This window comes from Oncorhynchus tshawytscha, linkage group LG01 (assembly GCF_018296145.1).
Source record: "Oncorhynchus tshawytscha isolate Ot180627B linkage group LG01, Otsh_v2.0, whole genome shotgun sequence".
Taxonomy (NCBI): Eukaryota; Metazoa; Chordata; class Actinopteri; order Salmoniformes; family Salmonidae; genus Oncorhynchus; species Oncorhynchus tshawytscha.
This window is the reverse complement of record NC_056429.1, coordinates 66196247-66219580: the sequence shown is the minus strand read 5'-3', so window position 1 is coordinate 66219580 and position 23334 is coordinate 66196247. Positions and strand designations below refer to the sequence as shown.

The window sequence follows — 23334 nt, the reverse complement described above, 5'->3', positions numbered from 1 at the left end:
GCCTTTTACTGAGGAGTGGCTTCCATCTGGCCACTCCACCATAAAGGCCTGATTGGTGAAATGCAGCAGAGATGGTTGTCCTTCTGGAAGGTTTTCCTATCTCCACAGAGGAACTCTGGAGCTCTGTCAGAGTGACCATAAGTTTCTTGGTCACCTCCCTGACCAAGGCCCTTCTCCCCGATTGCTCAGTTTGGCCGAGAGGCCAGCTCTAGGAAGAATCTTGGTGGTTCCAAACGTCTTCCTTTTAAGACTGATGGAGGTCACTGTGTTCTTGGGGACTTTCAATGCTGCAGAAATGTTTTGGTATGCTTCCCCAAATCTGTGCCTCGACACAATCCTGTCTCGGAGCTCTACGGACAATTCCTTCAACCTTATGGTTTGGTTTGTTCTCTGACATGCACTGTCAACTGTGGGACCTTATATAGACAATCAATTGAATTTACCACAGGTGGACTCCAATCAAGTTGTAGAAACATCTCAAGAATAATCAATGGAAACAGGATGCAACTGAGCTCAATTTTGAGTCTCATAACAAAGTGTCTGAATACTTACTGTATGTAAAGAAGACATTCATTTACATATATATATATACAGTTGAAGTTGGAAGTTTACATACACCTTAGCCAAATACATTTAAACTCACTTTTTCACAATTCCTGACATTTAATCCTAGTAAAAATTCCCTGTCTTAGGTCAGTTAGGACCACCACTTTATTTTCAGTATGTGAAATGTCAGAATAATAGTAGAGAGAATGATTTATTTCAGCATTAATTTCTTTCAGCACTTTCCCACTGGGTCAGAAAATGACATACACTCAATTAGTATTTGGTAGCATTGCCTTTAAATTGTTTAAATTGGGTCAAACGTTTCGGGTAGCCTTCCACAAGCTTCCCACAGTAAATTGGGTGAATTTTGGCCCATTCCTCCTGACAGAGCTGGTGTAACTGAGTCAGGTTTGCAGGCCTCCTTGCTCGCACACGCATTTTCAGTTCTGCCCACAAATCTTCTATAGGATTGAGGTCAGGGCTTTATGATGGCCACTCCAATACCTTGACTTTGTTATCCTTAAGCCATTTTGCCACAACTTTGGAAGGATGCTTGGGGTCATTGTCCATTTGGAAGACCCATTTGCAACCAAGCTTTAACTGATATCTTGAGATGTTGCTTCAATATATCCACCACACACTTTTCCTGCCTCATGATGCCATCTAGTTTGTGAAGTGCACCAGTCCCTCCTGCAGCAAAGCACCCCCACAATATGATGCTGCCTCCCCCATGCTTCATGGTTGGGATGGTGTTCTTCGGCTTGCAAGCATCCCCCTTTTTCCTCCAAACATAACGATGATCATTATGGCCAAACAGTTCTATGTTTGTTTCATGAGACCAGAGGACATCAAAAGTATGATATTTTCCCCCATGTGCAGTTGCAAACCATAGTTGTTACGGTTTTCTACTATCTCCTCCTCTGACGACGAGGTGTAGCAAGGATCGGACCAAAATGCAGCGTGGTAATTTTGAAACATGTTTAATAAAGATGAAACACGAACAATACAAAAATAATAAACGTAACGTGAAAACCGAAACAGCCTAAACTGGTGCAAACTAACACAGAGACAGGACCAATCACCCACGAAACACTCAAAGAATATGGCTGCCTAAATATGGTTCCCAATCAGAGACAACGATAATCACCTGCCTCTGATTGAGAACCGCCTCAGGCAACCATAGACTTTGCTAGAAAACCACACTAAGCCACAATCCCAAAACCTACGAAAAACCCCAATACAAAAACACAACACAAAATAAACCCATGTCACACCCTGGCCTGACCAAATAAATAAAGAAAACACAAAATACTAAGACCAGGGCGTGACAATAGTCTGGCTTTTTTATGACGGTTTTGGAGCAGTTGCTTCTTCCTTGCTGAGTGGCCTTTCAGGTTATGTCAATATAGGACTCACTTTAATGTGGATACAGATACTTTTGTACCTGTTTTCTCCAGCATCCTCACAAGGTCCTTTGCTCTTGTTCTGGGATTGATTTGCACTTCTCGCACCAAAGTACGTTTATCTCTAGGAGACAGAACAGTCTCCTTCCTGAGCAGTATGACAGCTGTGTGGTCCCATGGTGTTTCTAATTGCATACTATTCCAGAGGATCAGTGTTTGCACAGATGAACGTGGTACCTCCAGGCAGTTGGAAATTGCTCTCAAGGATGAAGCGGACTTGTGGAGGTCTACCATTTTTTTCTGAGATCTTGGTTGATTTCTTTTGATTTTCCCATGATGTCAAGCAAAGAGGCAAAGGTATGCCTTGAAATAAATCCACAGGTACACTCTGGTCTTAGCTCTTACTCTGAATGCAAAACAACTGTTGAATTGGAGATTTAACATAGCCCTATTGTCTAACAAATAATTCTGTGACTTTATTTCAACCAACATAAGATGTATTAATTCAAACAAATAAAAATGATGACACCTCCAGCTCTCTTCTTTGGGAGACGTTCAAACCTGTATTACAATGCCCATTATGTCAAATAAAGACAACTGAAAAGTCAAGAACTTTTGGACTCAATCCTGGCAACAGACCGGCAATATTCAACTTCACCATCTCCTGAATTATATGCAGGGGCGGAAACTTCAAACTCATTTTAATCTGCTTTCCACTGATAAAGCAGAGTTTCTGTTGCAACTAACAAAGGGGACGTACTACGAATATGGTGACAAGGCCAGCCGCCTTTTGGCACAAATTAATAAGACAACTTTTTCGATAACTTGGATATTCCATCCATTGATATGAACATGAGTAAAGTTCTGGACAACCCTCTGCATCTACGTGAGATAACAAAGGGTCTAAAGTTCATGCAAAGTGGCAAGGCCCCAGGCACCGATGGCTTCCTCGTCGATTTTTATTTAAAAAAATCTCTCTCCCCCGATGCCAACTCAAATCTCCATCTCACTTATACTCAAGAATTATAAATATCCGGCAGAATGTGGTGGATATCGGCCTATTTCACTTTTGAACGCTGATGTTAAACTATTAGCTAAGGTTCTAGCATGTCGGTTGGAACCCTGCCTTCAGGATGTCATTTGATGATCAAACGGGTTTTGTCAAAGGGCGACAACTGTTTTCCAATGTACGCCGTCTTTTGAACATTATATTCTCTACTTCTGTCTCTCCAGACCCTGAAATGGTTGTTTCTCTTGATGCGGAGAAGGCTTTTTACCGGGTGGAGTGAGATTATTTAGTTCAGATTTTGGGAAGATTTGGTTCAATTTCATCTCATGGATACATCTGCTCTATTCTGCTCCTATGGCTAGCGTACACTCCAGAGGGACCCGTCAAGGGTGTCCTATGTCTCCACTTCTTTATGCACTTGTGATCTTTCCTTGGCCTTAAAATTATCATCATGGTTCACTGGAATCCACCGAGCTGGTGAAGAACACAGTGTCACTGTAGGCAGATGATCTACTACTATACATCACTAACCCTGTGAACTCTGTTGATAATATACGGTATATTTTAAACACATTTGGATCATTCTCAGGTTACAAATTGAACATTTAGAAATGTGAATGTTTTCCGATCAACTCCGCTGCCAAGCAAATGTCCCCTGGATCCCTGCGTTTCCATCTGTCACCCTCTGTTTTTTCCTATTTAGGTGTAAATATAACACATTGTCTGGCTACCCTCCATAAACCTAACTTTGCAAGTCTAGTCACACCAGTTAAAGCAGACTTACAACGCTGGGATAGTCTTCCTCTCTCCTTAGCTGTCAGAATCCAATCTGTTAAAATGAACATTTACCTAGGTTTCTATACCCTTTTCAATGTCTTCCAATCTTTCTTCCAATTTTTTAAATCAAGTTGGATAGGCTCATCAGTCATTTTATCTGGGACCTAGGATACATAGAGCAATATTTCAAAGAAGGAGACAAGATGAAGGATTGGCACTTCCAAATGTACCCCTTTACTATTGGGCAGCCAATATTAAAAAGATTAAGGTATGGTGCTCATTAGAAGCACAGGCCTGCCAATCATCCTCCCTTTCTGCTCTTACTTGTGCCCCACTGTCCTTGTGTCCTTCAAAGTTTACTGGAAACCCTATTGTGCGCTCTACTCTGAAGATCTGGAGACAATTTCGTCAACATTTTAGACTTTCTTCCCCTTCTCTTCTCAGCCCTGTCTGTAACAACCACCTATTTGTACCCTCCAAACTCCACCAGGCTTTTGTTTTGTGGCAAGAGAGAGGTTTAGTATGTTTCAAATACTTATTTTTAGATGGGAAGTTTGCCAGTTTTAATTATCTCGGAACCAAATTATAATCTTGCTCATTCGAATCTTTTTTTCTATTTTCATGCATGTAACTGTGTTCCCTCTCATTTTCCCACCTTTCCTCAACTACCTCCCAAGACGTTGCTAGAAGATGTTTTGTCCCTGCCGTGGATTCAGCAAGGTCTGATTCCTAGATTATATGACACTATGCTTTCCTTGGAACCCTCTCCAATAAACAAAATCAAGACAGATTGGGGTAGTGAACTTGGCCTTCCAGATGACTGGTGGGAGGAGGCCCTTCTTAGGGTTAACTCCACATTCTCGTATGCTCGGTTAAGTTTCATTCAGTTCAAGGTTTTGCACAGAATTCACTACACCAAAGAAAAACGTAGTAAATTCCTCCCAGACACAAATGACGTGATAGATGTTAAATCACTCCAGCAGACCACACCAATATTTTTTATTAATGTTCTAAGCTGTCTGAGTATTGGTCATCCTTTGTTAATACTCTCTCTAAAATTGTAGATATTGACCTGCAGCCTTGTCTTTTGATAGCTATATTAAATATTTAATATAGCTATCAAAGGAGTTCCATCTTTGTTGCCTAGTCTCACTAAAAGTATAGCAGACGTTGTAGCGTTTGCTTCCCTCATAGCCCGCCGGCAGATCTGGTTTAATTGGAAATCTTCCAAACCTCCCACTGTATCATCCTCGTTGAAACATTTCATGTCTTTTCTACACTTACAAACACATGTATACACTTTGAGAGGTTGTACTGGAAACTTTTCTTGAGATGGCAGCCTTTAATTTTATTTTTGAACAGTTGCCTTCTATTTATCAGAAGTAAGAATTTTGGCCAACAGGGGAATTACGAGGGTGTGAGAGGGAAGGGATATTATGTTGTGATATTTTTTATTTATTTTTGTGTATGTATATATGCACAGTGCCAGTCAAAAGTTTTGACACACCTACTCATTCCAGGGTTTTTCTTTATTTGGACTATTTTCTACATTTTAGAATAATAGTAAATACATAAAAACTATGAAATAACACATATGGAATCTTGTAGTAACTAAAAAAGTGTTAAACACATTTTTAATATTTTATATTTTTCAAAGTAGCCACCTTTGCCTTGATGACAGCTTTGCCCACTCTTGGCATTCTCTCAACCAGCTTCAAGAGGTAGTCACCTGGAATGCATTTCAATTAACAGGTGTGCTTTGTTAAATGTTAATTTGTGGAATTTCTTTCCTTCTTAATGGTTTGAGCCAATAAGTTGTGTTGTGACATCATTAAGGCAAAGGGTGGCTACTTTGAAGAATCTAAAATATTAAATATATTTTGATTTGTTTAACACTTTGTTGGTTACTATATGATTCCATATGTGTTATATCATAGTTATGATGTCTTCACTACTATTCTACATTGTAGAAAATAGTAAAAATAAAGAAAAACCCTGGAATGAGTAGGTGTGTCCAAACTTGACTGGTACTGTATATATATATATATATATATATATATATATATATATATATATATATATATAAAGAAACTTCAAAGTTAAATCTTTAGATACACCCAACTTCTGCTTTCAACTGTTAGTCTAATAACGTCACCCCAACCAACACAACCTTAATGGGAGATGACCTTTCCTCTATGGAGAGGAGTAAATGGTACAGGGGGCTTGAGTGTGTGTAAAAATTCACGTATAAAAAGCTGTGTGTGCCCATGTGCATGCGCACAGTGTGTAGTTCAGGAGTTCTCTGTGTCCCTGCAGTGCTGCCCAACTGTTTGCTATGTGCTGATACACTGATACGGGAGAGAATGGGAGCGGGAGGGAGAGAGGCTCCCCGAGGTCTCTTGACTTGTCACCACTCGGTGATCCCATTGTGATGGGAAACTGAACTCCAGATATTCCACTGGCCACTGGCTTAAACAAGCTTTTAAGAGTAATAGATTTGGTAAGAGTACACTTGCACTAATTCACGCACACGTGCTCACACATTTTCACAAATACACACTCTCACAAACTAAATGTCTGCAATCATGCACAAACACTGGCATAAACGTGAATACATTAATTTGTCAAATAAGCACACTTTCAAACACACATTTAGGCACACACACCATTCCTAACTCGTACAAATGAAGAGTCCCATCCAGAAGCAGAGAGATGATTGGCACAGAGAAAGCATTACACCAGCAGAAAAAGGCATATGGCATTGCGACCCACTGATGGGTACACACATATGGTGCTAGTGACTTGTGCTATGCACAGTACGCAAAGAGGAAGGTGCTATGCTCTGCTTATGTTTGATGTGCCTCCAAAACTCAGTGCAGCGTGGCTAAAATCTGCACCATTTTGCGTTATGTCATGTAGCTACCAACTTCAGTTATCAATTCAAAATGAATGCATTTGCATAGCATGTGGCATCCTCCCCATTGCAATAGACTGTTCCCTACAGTGTGACTGTTTCCAAAGGCCTGTCTGAACAACAGTATTCTACTGTATGAATTGATAAATATTAAAATAAATATTTTCCTGAATAGTATTTGCATAACAGATGCGTTGCTGATTGTTGAAGAATGCTAGATGTACTTCTACAGCAACTTGACGGATAGACTGGACTGGGCTCAGCTTTAATATGGATTCCACACAGTGGACCTGAGGTGGTAATGGATGGATAGACTGGATTGGGCTCAGTTTTAATATGGATTCCACACAGTGGAGCTGAGGTGGTAATGACCAAATTGGGCTTGGGTTGTCATGGCAACCATTGTTTGCCTGCTGCTCCTTTGTGAAAAGGTTCTGGAGTACCCTGGTGACAGTGCCTGGTCCCCGCTGTGACTCTGATGTTTTGTGACTGTTTGTTTGGTGACTGTTGTCATACTGTAGAGACCAGTCGCCATGGAGAAATGCTCTCCGAGAGGTACCTGAGTGCAGGGGTAAACAGCTCTCCCCTGGGGTGTTGGTCAGGGTCGTGAGTGGATGGAGTGGTGGGGTTGTGACCCACCTCCCTTCTGGCCTACACTGCTGACTGTACTCTAACCACTGTACCCTTCAACATGCCCATCGCACCCCTCACACCCCTGTGGTCATTTGATCCACATTCAGCTTGCCTGAGCTCACTCCTCTCTCTCTCTCTCTCTCTCTCTCCATCCTTTATCTATTAAATAAACTCAGCTCCTTGCCTGACAGCTTCTGTCATTTTGTTTTTCTGACTCCAGTTGAAAAGCAATCAGACTATCCTCTTTATGATCATCATTAGGATGTGACTTCTGTGGTAATGACTTGTGTTTTAATGCACCCTGATGTTTTCCCATCAGAATGATCTCATCCTGGTCTGAGAGCCTGTCCTAGACAGTAGGCTATGATTCAATTGGACCCAACACATTACTTCTGTGCCTTATGGAAATAAATTGTGTAGATGTGTAGATGAAGTGCAGTTAACTACCGCTCTCTCTCAGCCTTTTTCATGTCGTCTCATGTTTTATTCATTCAGATGTTGAGAGATTATAGCCAGACTTTTTTGAAATGATCCATGGTATAGGTAACGGCCTCTGTTTTATTGCAGTGGGAATCTTGTTTCAGTGCTTGTTTCATCTCATTGATCTAACAGTGCTGAGCTGAGGTCCAGGTATTAGGTATTCAGGTATACTATTTCTCTTAGAGCAACCACCAATGTTTACATTTGATAATTATCTGGAATTATCCCTTGGGATAATTAGGCTATACAATGCTTATTTAGTTCTGATCCTGGATGCTGACAGTCTAGTGTAGGTTGGACCTCAGCTAAGCACTGTTAGATCCACTTACACCTTTACCACTCTGACCTGAATGTCAGACTGTCATTGTCACTGACAAACAGAATGTATCCTCCCTATCTGAGGAGCTGAATACAGTGGCTGTGTGTATACTGTGTAACTGCCCCTCTGTGGGGAAACCTGGGAAATACATTTTGGTCTGATTTCAAAGGGACCAATTGTGACACACATTTAGGTAGGTTACTGGCTTTTAACTGGGTTAAATTTCAATTGCATTAATCATGTACGCCTTTCCAAATGGAGACATTACAATAAGATGTATAAAACTAAGAATGGCCTCCAGGAGATGTTGAGTGGAACCTGACCTATATCTAGTTCCAGATGACCACAGTGGAAGTGTTAATCATGGGAAAACCCTCAGCAAGGAGATTGCCTGAATGTTTCTACATAATTTATACAAGACAACTGCAATTGTTGCACCAGAGAGTTTGGGCTGACTGAAAATTGATTAGCCTAGATTTTGACCCCCCTCTCACCTCCTCGCTGTCTCTTTTTCTTTGTTCCCTTCATCTTCGTCAGCCTCTTATTTTTGTCTCCTTTATTTTCAGGTTTAAAGATATATATCTTATGTCTTTCCCTGTCATTCGCTGAGCCTTTTTTCTTTCTAACTGCTTTCTTTTCTTTTTCCACCAATCTGAAAAGCCATTCAGGTCCGAATGGTTAAATGTGTAAGTGGATCTTGGTCCAAGCTAACTAACCTTTCACCTTCAAACTCTTTCTCTCGACTGCAGCTTTACTCTGTGGCTGGTGGTCCATTCATACCAGAGCTATAATTACAGCATACCTGAGTTGCATTTGGTTGTGTGCAGCCAACAGTTGAATCTGTTATCCAAACTAATTCATTAAAGAGTTCTGTAGAGAAGCCCAATCCAAGGAGTATTATACATATTTTATCGTACTTTAATCAAAATTACTGAGTGTGTAGAACTTCAATGCTTTCCTGGATATCAAAGGCAAAAACATCATCTGTCAGCAGTGACTGTAGCCAACATACTGAGAACATTTACGATTTGCCAGCCTGTTTGCACCATTGACCACTAGAGGGACTCAGAGAATAGACAAAGAACAAAAAGTACCTTGTTTCAAAGAGAGCAAAATGTGCTGTTTCCCTCGTTATGTAGTTGAGAAAAGTCAGTGACCACAAAGAATAGTGAGTCACAAAAGTAACCATTTCACTTATTAGGGGTTCACAGCAAAGCAGTTTTTCCTTGACATGGTCAAATAACTCAAGCAGAGAGTGATAACTTGGCCATGAATAACTTGGTAAAAAAGAATGTCACTGATTGGCCTATGGTGGTGCTGTTATAAGCAGTCTCTCTTAAACCTTCATATCCACTACCCCATTTGACTTCAAGGCATGAAACTTAATATACTGAACAAAAATATAAACGCAACATGCAACAATTTCAACGATTTTACTGAATTACAGTTCATATAAGGAAATTATTCAATTGAAATAAATTTGTTAAGCCCTAATCTATGGATTTCACTTGACTGGGCAGGGGCGCATCCATGTGTGGGCCTGGGAGGGCATAGGCCCACCCACTGGGTAGCCAGGCCCAGCCAATAAGTTTTTCCCCACAAAAAGGCTTTATTACAGGCAGAAATACTCCTCAGTTCCATCAGCAGTCCAGGTGGCTGGTCTCAGACGATCCCGCAGGTGAAGAAGCCGGATGTGGAGGTCATGGGCTGACGTGGTTACATGTGGTCTGCGATTGTGAGGCCTGTTGGACGTACTGCCAAGTTCTCTAAAATGACTCTGGAGGTGGCTTATAGTAGAGAAATTAATATAAAATGATCTGGCAACAGCTCTGGTAGACATACCTGCAGTTAGCATGCCAATTGTGCACTCCTTTAAAACCTGAGACATCTGTGGCATTGTGTTGTGTGGCAAACTGCACATTTTAGAGTGGCCTTTTATTGTCCCGAGCACAAGGTGCACCAGTGTAATGATCATGCTATTTGATCAGCTTCTTGATATGCCACATCTGCCAGGTGGATGGATTATCTTGGCAAAGGAGAGATGCTCACTAACAGAGATGTAAACAAATTTGTGTAACATTTGAGAGAAATGCGTTTTTTTGTGCATATTGAACATTCCTGGGATATTTTATTTCAGCTCAAGAAACATGGGACCTTTACATGTTGCATTTATAAGTTTGTTCAGTGTATATATCCTCCATCTTGGGAATTTTTGAAAACCTTTGAAAAAATATTCTCATGAACCACAATGAGACGGGCCAAATACATTTTATGCTTGTTTCAAGGCAAGCAACGCTGAAGCATGCATGAGAGCACCAGCTGTTCCGAACATCTGTGTGATCACGCTCTCTGTAGCCGATGTGAGTAAGACTTTTCAACAGGTCAGAATTCACAAGACCGCGGGGACAGACAGATAACCAGTATGTGTACTCAGAGCATGTAAATACCTACATGTTTCAAAGCAGACCACCATAGACCACTATAGTTCCTGTTTCAATTCACATACCGCCCAAACATATCCACAGATGGCGCAATCTTAATTGCAGTCCACACTGCCCTTTCCCACCTGGACAAATGGAACACCTACTGTATGTAAGAATGCTGTTCATTGACTACAGCTCAGTGTTCAACACCACAGTGCCCACAAACCTCATCACCAAGCTAAGGACCCTGGGACTAAAGACCTCCCTTTCCAACTGGATCCTGGACTTTCTGACGGGCCGCCCCCCAGGTGGTAAAGGTAGGCAACAACACATCTGCCATGCTGTTTCTCAACACGGGGGCCCCTCAAACGATTTTGCATAGTCCCCTCCTGTACTCCTTGTACACCCACAACTGCGTGGTCAAGTACGACTCCAACACCATCATTACGTTTGCTGATGACACAACGATGGTAGGCCTGATCACCGACAATGATAAGACAGCCTGTAAGGCGGAGATCAGAGACCTGGCCATGTGGTGCCAGGACAACAACCTCTCCCTCAACGTGAGCAAGACAAAGGAGCTGAACGTGGACTACAGGAAAAGGAGGGCCGAACACGTCCCCATTCACATTGACGGAGCTGTAGTGGTGCAGGTTGAAAGCTTCAAGTTCCTCGGTGTCCACATCACCAACCAAAACTATTATGGTCCAAACACACCAAGACAGTCGTGAAGAGGGTACAACAGAGCTTATTCCCACTCAGGAGACTGAAAAGATTCGACATGGGTCCCCAGATCCTCAAAAGGTTCTACAGCTGCACCATCGAGAGCATCCTGACCGGTGCATCACCGCCTGGTATGGCCCAGTGCATCACTGGGGCCAAGCTTTCTGCCATCCAGGACATCTATGCTAGGTGGTGTCAGTTGAAGGCTCAAACAATTGTCAAAAACTACAGCCACCCAAGTTGTAGACTGTTCTCTCTGCTACCGCACGGCAAGCAGTACCGGAGCGCCAAGTCTAGGTCCAAAAAGCTCCTTAACAGCTTCTACCCCAAGCCATAAGAATGCTAAACAAAGAATCAAATGGCTACCCACCCTATTTGCATTGAACCTCCCCCCTTTTTTTTACACTGCTGCTACTCGCTGTTTATTATCTATGCATAGTCACTTTACCCCTATCTACATGTACATATTACCTCAATTACCTCGACTAACCTGTACCCCCACACATTAACTCAGTACCGGTAACCCCTGTAAATAGCCTCGTTATTGTTATTTTATTGTGTAACTTCATAACGTCAGTCTTTAACCTTTTACTGTAGTGGGCTAACTCAGGGTCACACAGAATGTTTCTTGGTAGTCTTAAACAAATCTACTTTGAAAGAAAAGTATACAACTCACCAAAAAAAAGTATAAACCTCACACATGGTTATGGGCTTAAAAAGATAAGATACTTGTATCATATCAGATGTAGAGATGACATTTTTTTGTTTGCATCCCAACATTACACTTTATTAACATCACAGAAGACTGAAATATAACAAAACCGTTTGACACAGTGTGTTAGTGTGTTTAATTTTCAATGAATTCTGAAATGTATGGCAATATTCAAGTGCACTTTAAGAGCACTTTCAGTTTATTTTGGTGAGTATCTGAGGAATAGCCTTACACCTTTACATTGTTGTCCTCGAGCAACAGAGTTGTTGTGGACACACAGGTTGTACAATAGCGTTCCCACAATACTGACATAATGATTTCCTTCCAATGACAAAGGAAACGTGTCATAGTAAAGGGCCCATGGAGCAGGTGTAAGCGACTCCGGTATCTTCCTCTAGGTTTTTGCTGTGAGAGTTCTGGCATTTGACCAGGGAACCTTTGCTTCTTTCCCTCAATTAGACCTTGTGAACATATTCAGTGTCAGAAACAAACTTTATGCCTCTTTGAATGCTGTCATCACCACTTTCTATTTCGAGAATGTCTCTTAACCTCACTTCGACCTACTTCAGCCTGTAACGGACGCACAGCGCTGCTGCCTTTGTCTGAGGCTGTGTGCTCGGTGTCACTAGTACAAAATGTTGTGGCTGTGGAGGTCCAAAGGTCAATAAGACTGAACACAGGGAACAGGGAACGCTTCTGTTACACCCAGGGGAGCAATCACACGCATTCATGGTGAACAAAAAAATACGAGAGACAGCAAGCTAGGGACTAAATACAGCTGTCACTCTTCGAGGTACATGTTTCAGTAAGAGTAGATCATTTTTTAATGATTGCCTTTACATCAAATGAACGTTCTCTGTCATAGAGATATTTAGCTGTTAGTAACTTGTCGTTAACGTGGCCAGATATGGCATAGCCTAATCGATTTGCACACAGCAGCAAGTAGCCTATTTCCTCTATTGTTGTTGTTGAGTCGTTTACTGTCCTATTAAAACTCTTCAGTTCAGTAGCTGTATTGATATGGCTTGTTGCCTAGAGTGAAGGTGAAATGGGTCTATTAAAAGTCCATCACTGGAATCAACCCAGCTCTGCCCAAGGTTGTTTTAGTCTGGACAGTAGACACATTTAGTCTGATGCCAGCTATAAGCTATTGGGACTATTCGAGCCCTTCTATGAGACTTTGACCACTGAATATGGGTCTGTCTAATGGTTATGGATGTTGTATGCACTTAGCAAGCATTTCTCAATATTCATCTTTACAATGATAGGCTGTTACATGACATACTGAAAGGCTATATATTACAACATACAAGTACAAATTACATTTATGTCTCATATATCATTCCAGCACAAGCTTTTCATTGTATGGATGATCTTTTCTTATCCATTGGGAAACATTTCCTTTTCTCTCTGTCTCTCTGCATGCTTCTCATTGAGAAAGGATTTTTAGGAATGGTGGTTGGTTTTCTTGTGATTTCCTACATGCAACCCCCAACTGGTGTTGTTACATTTCTGTGCTCCTCAACCACCAGCCACCCCAAGCAACACCATTGGTCCTCGCCTAGCAACAACATGATAATGTGGCATAATGTGACACCCCCTGATGTATGATGGGGAGCTAGGGCCCCGCCCCTGAAGCTGGTGTCTGCGTCGCTATAAAAAAGAAAAAGGGATAAAAGAAAAAGAGAAAAGGGATTTCACGCTCATATCGTTACATGGCTGGTGTCCGGAGAATAAACCTGTTATGTGTCCCTTGTGTGTGTGGCAGCCCTCTTCCTGACAAGAAAGAGGGATGATTATTTTCTCTCTTTTCTACTCTTCCTCTCAAATACACATACGGTCACACACACACAAAAGCAAAGGCAGAAACAGCCAGGCATGCGCCGGTGAAGGACCGGGGCGCAAGCGCTCAGGTGTTGAAGCAAAGACAGAGAAAACAAAAATGGCCGTTCCCTTTTCCACGTTGCCATGTTTGACGTGAGCAGTGGACCTGAATGACATTGTAAATAACATGTTTCTGTACTTTCTCTCCCAGTCTGCTCTGGATATCATCCTCCTTTCTCTCCCTTCCTCCCTCTTTCTCTGTCTCTCTTTTCAACAAAGAGCCATTATGTTTGGTGAGACAAAAGGTCCCCTGATCCCATTTCACCCCCCATCAAAATGTCACTGGCCTCAGATGGCATAATGACCACTGTGTAGGGACAAAGAATCTCAGTTATTTTATCAGCACATTTGAAGAACTGGTATAGGTGGGGAAAGGAAACCATCTTTCATTCATTTGTTTTCTCTTGGCATAAGCATTAGTATGTCGGTGATTAGGACCTTTTCTCCTTTCTGTCTGATAATATATGACCCAATAAAAGTGATTGTTGTCATTCTTAAAAAGACACAGACAGCAGTTAGTATTCCAAAGCTATACAATCAGCTATCTTTTGTACAATAATAGAGTTAAATTGAAAAAAAGTCTCAGCTCTGAATATGATTGGATAGGTCTTTTACTTCCTCCCCCTCCTACCACCGGGCGTGTGTGTGTGTGTGTGTGTGTGTGTGTGTGTGTGTGTGTGTGTGTGTGTGTGTGTGTGTGTGTGTGTGTGTGTGTGTGTGTGTGTGTGTGTGTGTGTGTGTGTGGGACAGAAAATTACCATCAGGGCCATCCCACCTCCCCTCCATCCCACCTCCCCCTCCATCCTCTACACTGTCTCCCTATCCCATCTCTCACTTGGGCACTTCCAGCTAGTGGGTTGGGGGAAGTACACACACACTCACAGCCGTACACAAACCCGCACTCTCCCTCACATTCCCCGTCCCTGCCTACCCCAGCTGGCTCCCTCACACTCCATTTAGACACTCACTCACTCACACTCTCTCTCTCTCTCTCTCTCTCTCACACACACACACACACACACACACACACACACACACACAGATCCACGCGGAGCACCGACTCAGGTGCCGCCATGGACCAGGAGGGGAACGTGAAGAGGACAACTAGAAACAGAGGGTGGTTACCGTAGTAACTGGATCTCTCCTCTTCACCTCTGTGCCTGGTGATGCTGTCTCTCCATCTGGCTTCTCTTCTCTCGCTTCTAGATACACTACCTCTACACTGATAGTGGATGACACAGAAACAGGAGGGGCTGGTTTCTCATCTTTTCACCCTAACTGAGAAGGGAACCTTATTCTCCGACACTCTCCTTGTCAGGACGGAACCCTACACTTTTTCCCTTTCCTTATCTTTTTCTCTGAGATCGTTGGCTTCCACTTCCCTGGGATTTCTAACGTTTTTATTCCGCCATGGCTCACGCAGCCTCCGCATTGAAGAAGAACCGGGACGTGGATGTCAATGCTATCGAGGATGAGAAAGAAAAGAAAAGGAGAATTAAGAAACTTGCGTCCCGGGAACAAAAGAGAAAGGTACTATCCCTTGAGCGAGACTCCCGGCTCAGCCACATCCCCATTGTGTTTATATGGGCAGCACACACACACACACATGCAGCGTGTGTGTGTTGAAGTGTGTGCTCGAGTGCGTGTAACCTTGTTGAATTTCACCTGTTAGTAAAGTATCTGCCTGGGCCTTCGTGGTGCGCAGTGATAAGGTCACACTTGGAATTTCTAACAGCATTGTCTGATTTACAGCATAAGCACGGGGCTCCCCCAAATACTACAACATCCCCACCACTGCCTTACTCTAAAATCAGCATCTCTTAGTGTGCTGATTCAAAAAACCTTGATCTTACAGCTTTTAAAGTGGATAGGGGTATTCTACTGATCCAAACTATTCCAGGTTCCTTAGTGATTGAAAGAGTTCTGTACTGTTCTTGGCATGTGGTTGTGTTGTTGTCCAGTTGAGAGCACCTGTGTAAGGCTGGATGGCTGCACAGGCGTCCATGTATAATGCATATTGATGTCATTTATTGATGACAAAGCATTTCATATGATGGAGGAGGATACACGTGTTTTAATGCTTGTTATTTTACCTTCTGTATGCACATCACTGTGGTGTTGCTGGACAAAGAGCTCGAGTTCATAAATAGCGAGAACACGTCGTGTGCTTGATGTTGACTGGATGCAATTATTTCACCCATGAGATCTATTCAATAAGGCTGACATTTATTGTCAATGGTCTATCAGTTTTAATTATGGCCCATAGATAATGTTATTGGACCCCAGCATAAACAATGTTTTTTAAATATTTTTTTTTACAGTTCTGAAAATATTATTTATTTAACAAAAACCTTTTAGGTGACTGACTGAACTTCTTTAATTGTGTACATTATCTTTGTGTACATAATCTTTGCGCGTGTGTTTGAGAGTGTGTTTGTTCCTGATGTCCGCGGGAGACATTATTATCGCTGTTATAAAGACTCATATTTCAGGTGAGGCTGAGGGAGCTCTTCTTTATTTATTGATTGGTGCAAGTTTGGCAGGCTCCACTCTGATAATCAGTTTCCCCTTTCCCTTCGTCCTGTCCTCCTCCTGCTTCGTTCCCCCTCTTTCTCTCTGTGACTTTCTCTCTCTCTCTTTAACTCTCTCTCTCTCTTTCCTCTCAATGTCTTTTTCTCTTTCATATACACAAACAAATGCATAAAATGCATAACAAATGCAACACCTAATTTGCTCCTTTTGTTGATAAGCGGAAATGGAAATGTGTTTAATGCACACACACACCACATGCCTTAATAACAAACACACAGAACCCTCAAACGTTTCCTTTTTTTTTTACACTACTGCATTAGCCTAGTTGTTTTTTGCTTCAGAACATCCAGTCTATCTCCTATCCTGTTTTTATTCTACGTTATGGGCTTGGCTGAGCTTAGACTGTGTTGTTTACAGTATTCCTGTCTGTTGGGCCTCCGATGGGAGAGAGAAAGAGAAGGATAGAGAGGGGAGAGATAAAAAGAGAAGGAGTGAGAGAGAGAAAGAAGGAGTGAGAGAGGAGGAGAAAAAGAAGTTGAGAGAGAGAGAGAGAAGTTGCTGACTGAGGAGCCTGCCTGCCTCTCTTGTCAGCCTTCACTCAGTGTTGTATGGGCCTAATGGAGTGGAGGTGTTGGTTGAATTGTTTTTGGCAGGAGGAGATAGCAACAGTAGCTCGGTTATAGCAACAGTAGTAAGAAGAGACTCCTGTAGGTGTTAGAGAGGAAAAGGAGACCTAGGAGGAAGCAGCCTTTAGGGATGATGGGAGGCACTCATCTTCCTCTTACCAGACTGAGCACGTGTAGCTCACAAAATGGGTCTCTCTCTCTCTCTCTCTCTCTCTCTCTCTCTCTCTCTCTCTCTCTCTCTCTCTCTCTCTCTCTCTCTCTCTCTCTCTCTCTCTCTCTCTCGCAGTCATTCCTCTGTCAGGCAGAACGAGCAGTCGTTCCTGTCTTTCCCTCCTCCCCATCCCCCCTACCCGTCCATAAAGATGGAGGTTAATGAATTCTGCACTCATGCATACCTAAGCTAATTGGATTGGCATTAGGAACACCACCCAGTACTACACAATTGTCACCAAGATGGCTGCCGGGAAGTGTGAGTTAAAAAATTCTGCCAAATTCCAGGTCGTAATTGTTACATAGCAGTGCTGCATGATTTAATCTACCTGATGGTAACATCACAGATTTTTTTGTCAGGCCACATGTTGAAGTGATATGATGTAGGCTCTAGCACTTTCTTCTACTCAGAAACGTGAATTAATGATAATTATCATCCTAATCCGAAATAAATGATTGCTGTAAGAGGATTCAGATTCAGACTGATTTAGGAACAATCCTTATCTAACACAAGAGATACAGTATGTGTAGAGAGAGAATGATCCTTTCTTAGCCCGCTAAAGGATAATTGCTGTGTGTGTTGCGGCTGATCCAGGACCAGTCCCAGGGGTGCAGTTGAGACCTAGAGAAAGCACTCATCAGTCAAATGGGCAGGCCACTCATCAAACTAAATGCTAAACTGCTAAATTGAAACCCTCTGCCCAGCTTTGCTTTTCAGGAACATCTACGCTGCTAGTGTAGTTTAATAAATCTGGTTAAAAACGAAGTAAACACTTTATTTGATCTGACCATTGATTGCTTTTGTTCAGTTGCATTCAATACGCTGGCACCTACAAAGTCTTAAGCCATTGATTTCTGGCGAACAGTAGACTGTTACCCATAGTCCTCAACCCTTCAATCTACAGTATACTGCCCTATTCTGAATGGCTACCCAAGTCATCTCTATGGTATACCATAACCCATGTCATCTCTATGGTATACCATAACCCAAGTCATCTCTATGGTATACCATAACCCATGTCATCTCTATGGTATACCATAACCCATGTCATCTCTATGGTATACCATAACCCATGTCATCTCTATGGTATACCATAACCCAAGTCATCTCTATGGTATACCATAACCTATGTCATCTCTATGGTATACCATAACCCATGTCATCTCTATGGTATACCATAACCCATGTCATCTCTATGGTATACCATAACCCAAGTCATCTCTATGGTATACCATAACCCATGTCATCTCTATGGTACACCATAACCCATGTCATCTCTATGGTATACCATAACCCATGTCATCTCTATGGTACACCATAACCCATGTCATCTCTATGGTACACCATAACCCATGTCATCTCTATGGTATACCATAACCCATGTCATCTCTATGGTACACCATAACCCATGTCATCTCTATGGTACACCATAACCCATGTCATCTCTATGGTATACCATAACCCATGTCATCTCTATGGTATACCATAACCCATGTCATCTCTATGGTACACCATAACCCATGTCATCTCTATGGTATACCATAACCCATGTCATCTCTATGGTATACCATAACCCATGTCATCTCTATGGTATACCATAACCCATGTCATCTCTATGGTATACCATAACCCATGTCATCTCTATGGTACCATAACCCATGTCATCTCTATGGTACACCATAACCCATGTCATCTCTATGGTATACCATAACCCATGTCATCTCTATGGTATACCATAACCCATGTCATCTCTATGGTACACCATAACCCATGTCATCTCTATGGTACACCATAACCCATGTCATCTCTATGGTACACCATAACCCATGTCATCTCTATGGTACACTGGAGATTGGAAGTGACTGGAAATGAATCTGGTGTAGTGGAATAGAACACAGAGGATTCTACTGCAAAAATGTTAGGCTCCAGTGTAGCTTTCATGTTATTGTCAAAATCCACCATGTTCTGGGTGTCATCTCAGAGCTGGACAGTGTGAGACAGAGAGAGAGAGATGTTAGGCCTTAAGGTCATTTGAAGGTGAGTGGCGTCCTCCTCTCTTCTCTCAGCTCAGTGGTAGTCCTGTAGTCTGTTGCTGCGCTTTCTCATAGAGGCTGTCTCTGTCTACGAGGCTGTATTGAGCATTAGCCTAGATGCTTATGCTGTGTGTATAAACTCTGAGTCTCTCAGTTTGGTGTGTGGCGTAGCAGACTGATTGTACATGAGAGCTTTAATGCCAAGATTTATCTTGTATTATTCTCTAGTAATTTATTAAGACATATCAGCATGCCATTTTCCCTCTTAGTCAAATTCACAGAGAATAGCATAGTCTTTTCATTCTTAGCGTACATGGTAACAGCTACGCATTATTACATTATAAATGCAATATGTGCATTAGAATTTCCACTTACTATAAACATTTAAGGACAGACAGTAAGGTTAGAGCCTTTTAAGGAAATATCATTATAGCCTTTCCTTTGAAGCCATTGCTGCTCTACATACAATCCTGTAGGCGACTGTAGAACCAATCCTAGGGCATGAGATGATGTGTTTATAGAACTCAGAGAGCGAGAGACAGAGGGAGAGGAGAGAAAGTTGGAGGGAGGCCTGGCTCCTATTATTTATGCTGTTTAATGAAGTGCTCAGGGTTGGGGATGACATGGGCAAGAAAGGAGGAGAGGAAAATGGGGGATGGTGGAGGAGAAGAGACGGCAGGACAGGAGACGATCTGGAAAGGTGAAAAGGAGGGGAAAGAAGGAGAGGTAAGGACGGGTACGGTAGTGAACTAAGGAGAGGAGAGAATGGGATAAAGGAAATATTAGAACTGACTAGAAATGGGTAGTGAAGAGCTAAAGGAAAGCATTAGGAATAGGCTGCTGAAGTGCCATAGGGATGCTGTGCATTTGAAGAGTTGAGCTCCCACCCCCACACAATACACACACACATTAATGCAGTGATGAGTCCCCATCTTTCATCAACAGTAGCTAAAAGCTAAAGCCCACCTCCTCCCCCACAGCCTGCCTGCGCTTTCCAGGACGGCCCCTCAAACCCCCTTCTCCACTCGCCCCTCAAACGCCCCCAATAGGATTGTCCCCCATATGCACTCGCTCATACACACACACAAGTATAGTTAAACACGTCCACACACACACACACACACACACACACACACACACACACACACACACACACACACACACACACACACACACACACACACACACACACACACGCACACGCACACGCACACATACACACACACACCAGCTAGTTGGGGCCAACCACCAACCATAGCAGCAGGGGATGTGCACTGGAGTGTGTGTTGTACAGCCTCCCTTTCTTCCCCCTGCCCGGCATCGTCACACTCATTAATCCCCCGCTGTGTATCAAGGCCAGGCCTCCTCCATCAGGCTCTTAACCCCCCCGTCCCCCGTCCCCGTCTTCATCCCGTCCCTGTCCCTGTCTCCCCCAAGAACACACATAGCCTCGACCATGCTCCCCATTACCCTCGCTCTCCAGCCAAACCCTTCCTCTCTATTGTGTGTAATGGAGAGTGTGTGTCTGTTATTGGCTTCTTAATCGATCTGTGTCATCCCACGAGGTGGAGGGAATAAATACAACATTTTTAACTAAACATCTCTACTGGAGCCATGCATGATAATGACAAAAATCCCAAAGGATATGCATTATCTTTTGTGTCACTTGAACAATGTTTAGATTCTAGGCCTATATTTGATTATTTGAACTTTTATTAAGACCCTGGTTCTACCACCCACTCTGGCCATCCTTGGTCCCCAGAAATATGCCTCTCTTTGTGGGCAGAGTCAGCCAGTCGGAGCCTAGCTCTGTGTCCCGACGGGCTGGAAATGGGCTGTGTTGTGTGCAGATCAATGACAATCACAGAGCAGACACTCCTCCACGGTCAGCTCTCTCAGAGACACAGATTGATGATTAGACATAGATTGATGATTAGAGAAAAATGCATTCTGTCTCTCCAGCTACCCCCTTATTTACTCCCACGTGTTGGTGTCACACAACAGTCAGTATGTCTCACATAAATGGCATCTAGTGTTTCAGCATTTATTTGGTTAGTCTTTGATCTATTTTAAACATGGAAAGCTTGTTTTTCTATTTGGTTCTGTGATCCTAGTTCTTCCTAGTACTTGACAGCTCTTAAAGTCCATCCATATAGATGTTTCCTTTTTTATATATTTGTACCACCTTATTCACGGGTCCTTGACAAATCATGTGAAATAGAGAACTGGGTCCATTCTACCTGCTCCATATCTAAGGTGCCTTGCTCTATACCAGACTGAGTGAATTGATTGGAGATTTTTGACTATATGATTACCTGGTTTTGAATGTTCTGAGAGAATGAGTGGCATAGAGTGTGAATACTCTTTGTCTCAGACACAAACTGCTGTATCACTGCATGGACAAAGGCTTTGTTTTGTCTACAACAACCCCTCAGGAAAGGAATAATGTTTTCTCTTGGATGCAATTGAGCATGAAATGAACAGAGTCTTTGTTGCGGGGTAATTTGATTCTGCATGGAAATGTTAACATTTCTAGAATGTGTGTCACATGAGAAACAGTGAAAGGAGGAGAAACAGAAAAGCAGTGGATAACACAGCCCACTAAACTATCTTGTGCTGTTCTGTGCTGCAGTGGCAATTTTAGCATGTATATCTTGGTGGGGCAAAAAATAAATAAAAGTGGAATGCATGGAAGCAAAGCCACTACACAACACAACACTAAACAATTCATTAATTGCACTATAACGGTGACAAACGGTGCCCAAAAACTGTTAAGGCCTACATAAAGCTGTCCCAACAGCTGTCCCAACGTTTGTCAATATAACTATTTGTTCAGCACTTTTGAAATGTGCGCTGACAGAATTCAGAACATGGGCCGTTCTTACAGTGCTCTCCCTGTACACCAAGTTAGAACCGTAGCATAAATAAAGGGGGTATATAGGCAGACAATGAAAGCGCTTACAATATTCGATGATTACATTCCTCTAAAACAGGTTATAGGCTACAGTAAAACAGTCAGAACAGTAGGCGAAATTAAGAAATAGACATGGACTAATAACAGCTTACTACACAACATACACTTAGTATTACTCTCTTAGCTACAGTATACATATCTCCCTGGCATATTACATCATTTATGTAGCAGCATACAATACATTTTGGACTCACATTGTTTTGCTCGGCTAACTTAAACAGAAAGGTGGCGTGGCTGTCCTCCGAGTTAACAGTTGTTTTGAGCGCGGCACAAAAAATGCTTCATTGACAGCATGGCCAATGTTGAATGTTTATCATTTTAAACTTGGAAAAAGAGCCCCTTAATCCCAGATTTGGGACTACACAGCCACTGTCACTGATTCCTTCCAAACCACTCGTTGAATTTGCGATTTCCAACTTGTTGTGTAATGTTTATACCCAATGGCCGATGAGCACCGATACGTTTTGTCTATCATTTCTTTTCATTATTACTCTTCATATGACAAGAATTAAAAAGGATTTGCCAGTAGATTGTCGACTTGATTCATGATGATGACTGCTTCTCTAGCTTGCTAGCTAAGATTGTGAAAGTATGATGTTGACATGATCAGTCCAATCAAAGCTACTGTTGATATAACATGATTTGACGTCATTTTATCTGTGGCCAATGACCTTGAGACTTCTTGAATGGGCACTTCTATGGCAGCATCCGAAGGGCTAGAATTTTCATAGGTCTGCCCTTACACTTGGCAGTGACGTAAAGTCCCCATGAGTGACAGAACACTGAGCCATTCACGGCGCACCGCTCCGTATTTTCTGCTGGCCCGCCCCACCACCACAGAGAGCAAAGAGCTCGGCTGAAACACCTGCCTTTTGGAGCTGCCTTACTCAAGAAAACAAAAAAGAGATGCAGCTTTATTAACTCAATGATGTATATTCTATATTCAGTTTGCAAACTGATGTGTGACATGTATTAATGCCAAAACAACATTATTTTGATAAGAAATGTGCGGGTCGCCACTGCTGTGCTGTAGTGCATTTGGCTATTGGCAGAGAGTAAAAGGTTTAGTATGGCTTCAAGGTGGGAATGGTATTACCATTGTTGTGTATAAATTATGCATCCTTATGTCATATTT

At 42.4% G+C, this 23334-nt stretch overlaps 1 protein-coding gene across 33 annotated transcripts in view; it reads left to right on the top strand.

The window, feature by feature from the left end:
• Nucleotides 1-14806: 14806 nt before the first annotated feature.
• The window catches only part of ank3a (ankyrin 3a), a 157571-nt gene continuing 149043 nt past the window's right edge, over nt 14807-23334 (top strand). For 21 of the 33 annotated variants that reach the window (XR_006083760.1, XR_006083754.1, XR_006083759.1 and 18 more), the window contains exon 1: nt 14809-15353. Coding sequence is in view for 5 of the 33 variants with exons in the window: in XM_042324471.1 (XP_042180405.1) it covers nt 15234-15353 (120 nt within the window). In the remaining 28 variants the exon portion in view is untranslated. Of the gene's footprint in view, nt 15354-23334 lie in introns of all 33 variants that reach the window. The other 12 variants (XR_006083756.1, XR_006083742.1, XR_006083744.1 and 9 more) reach the window with 5 other exon arrangements.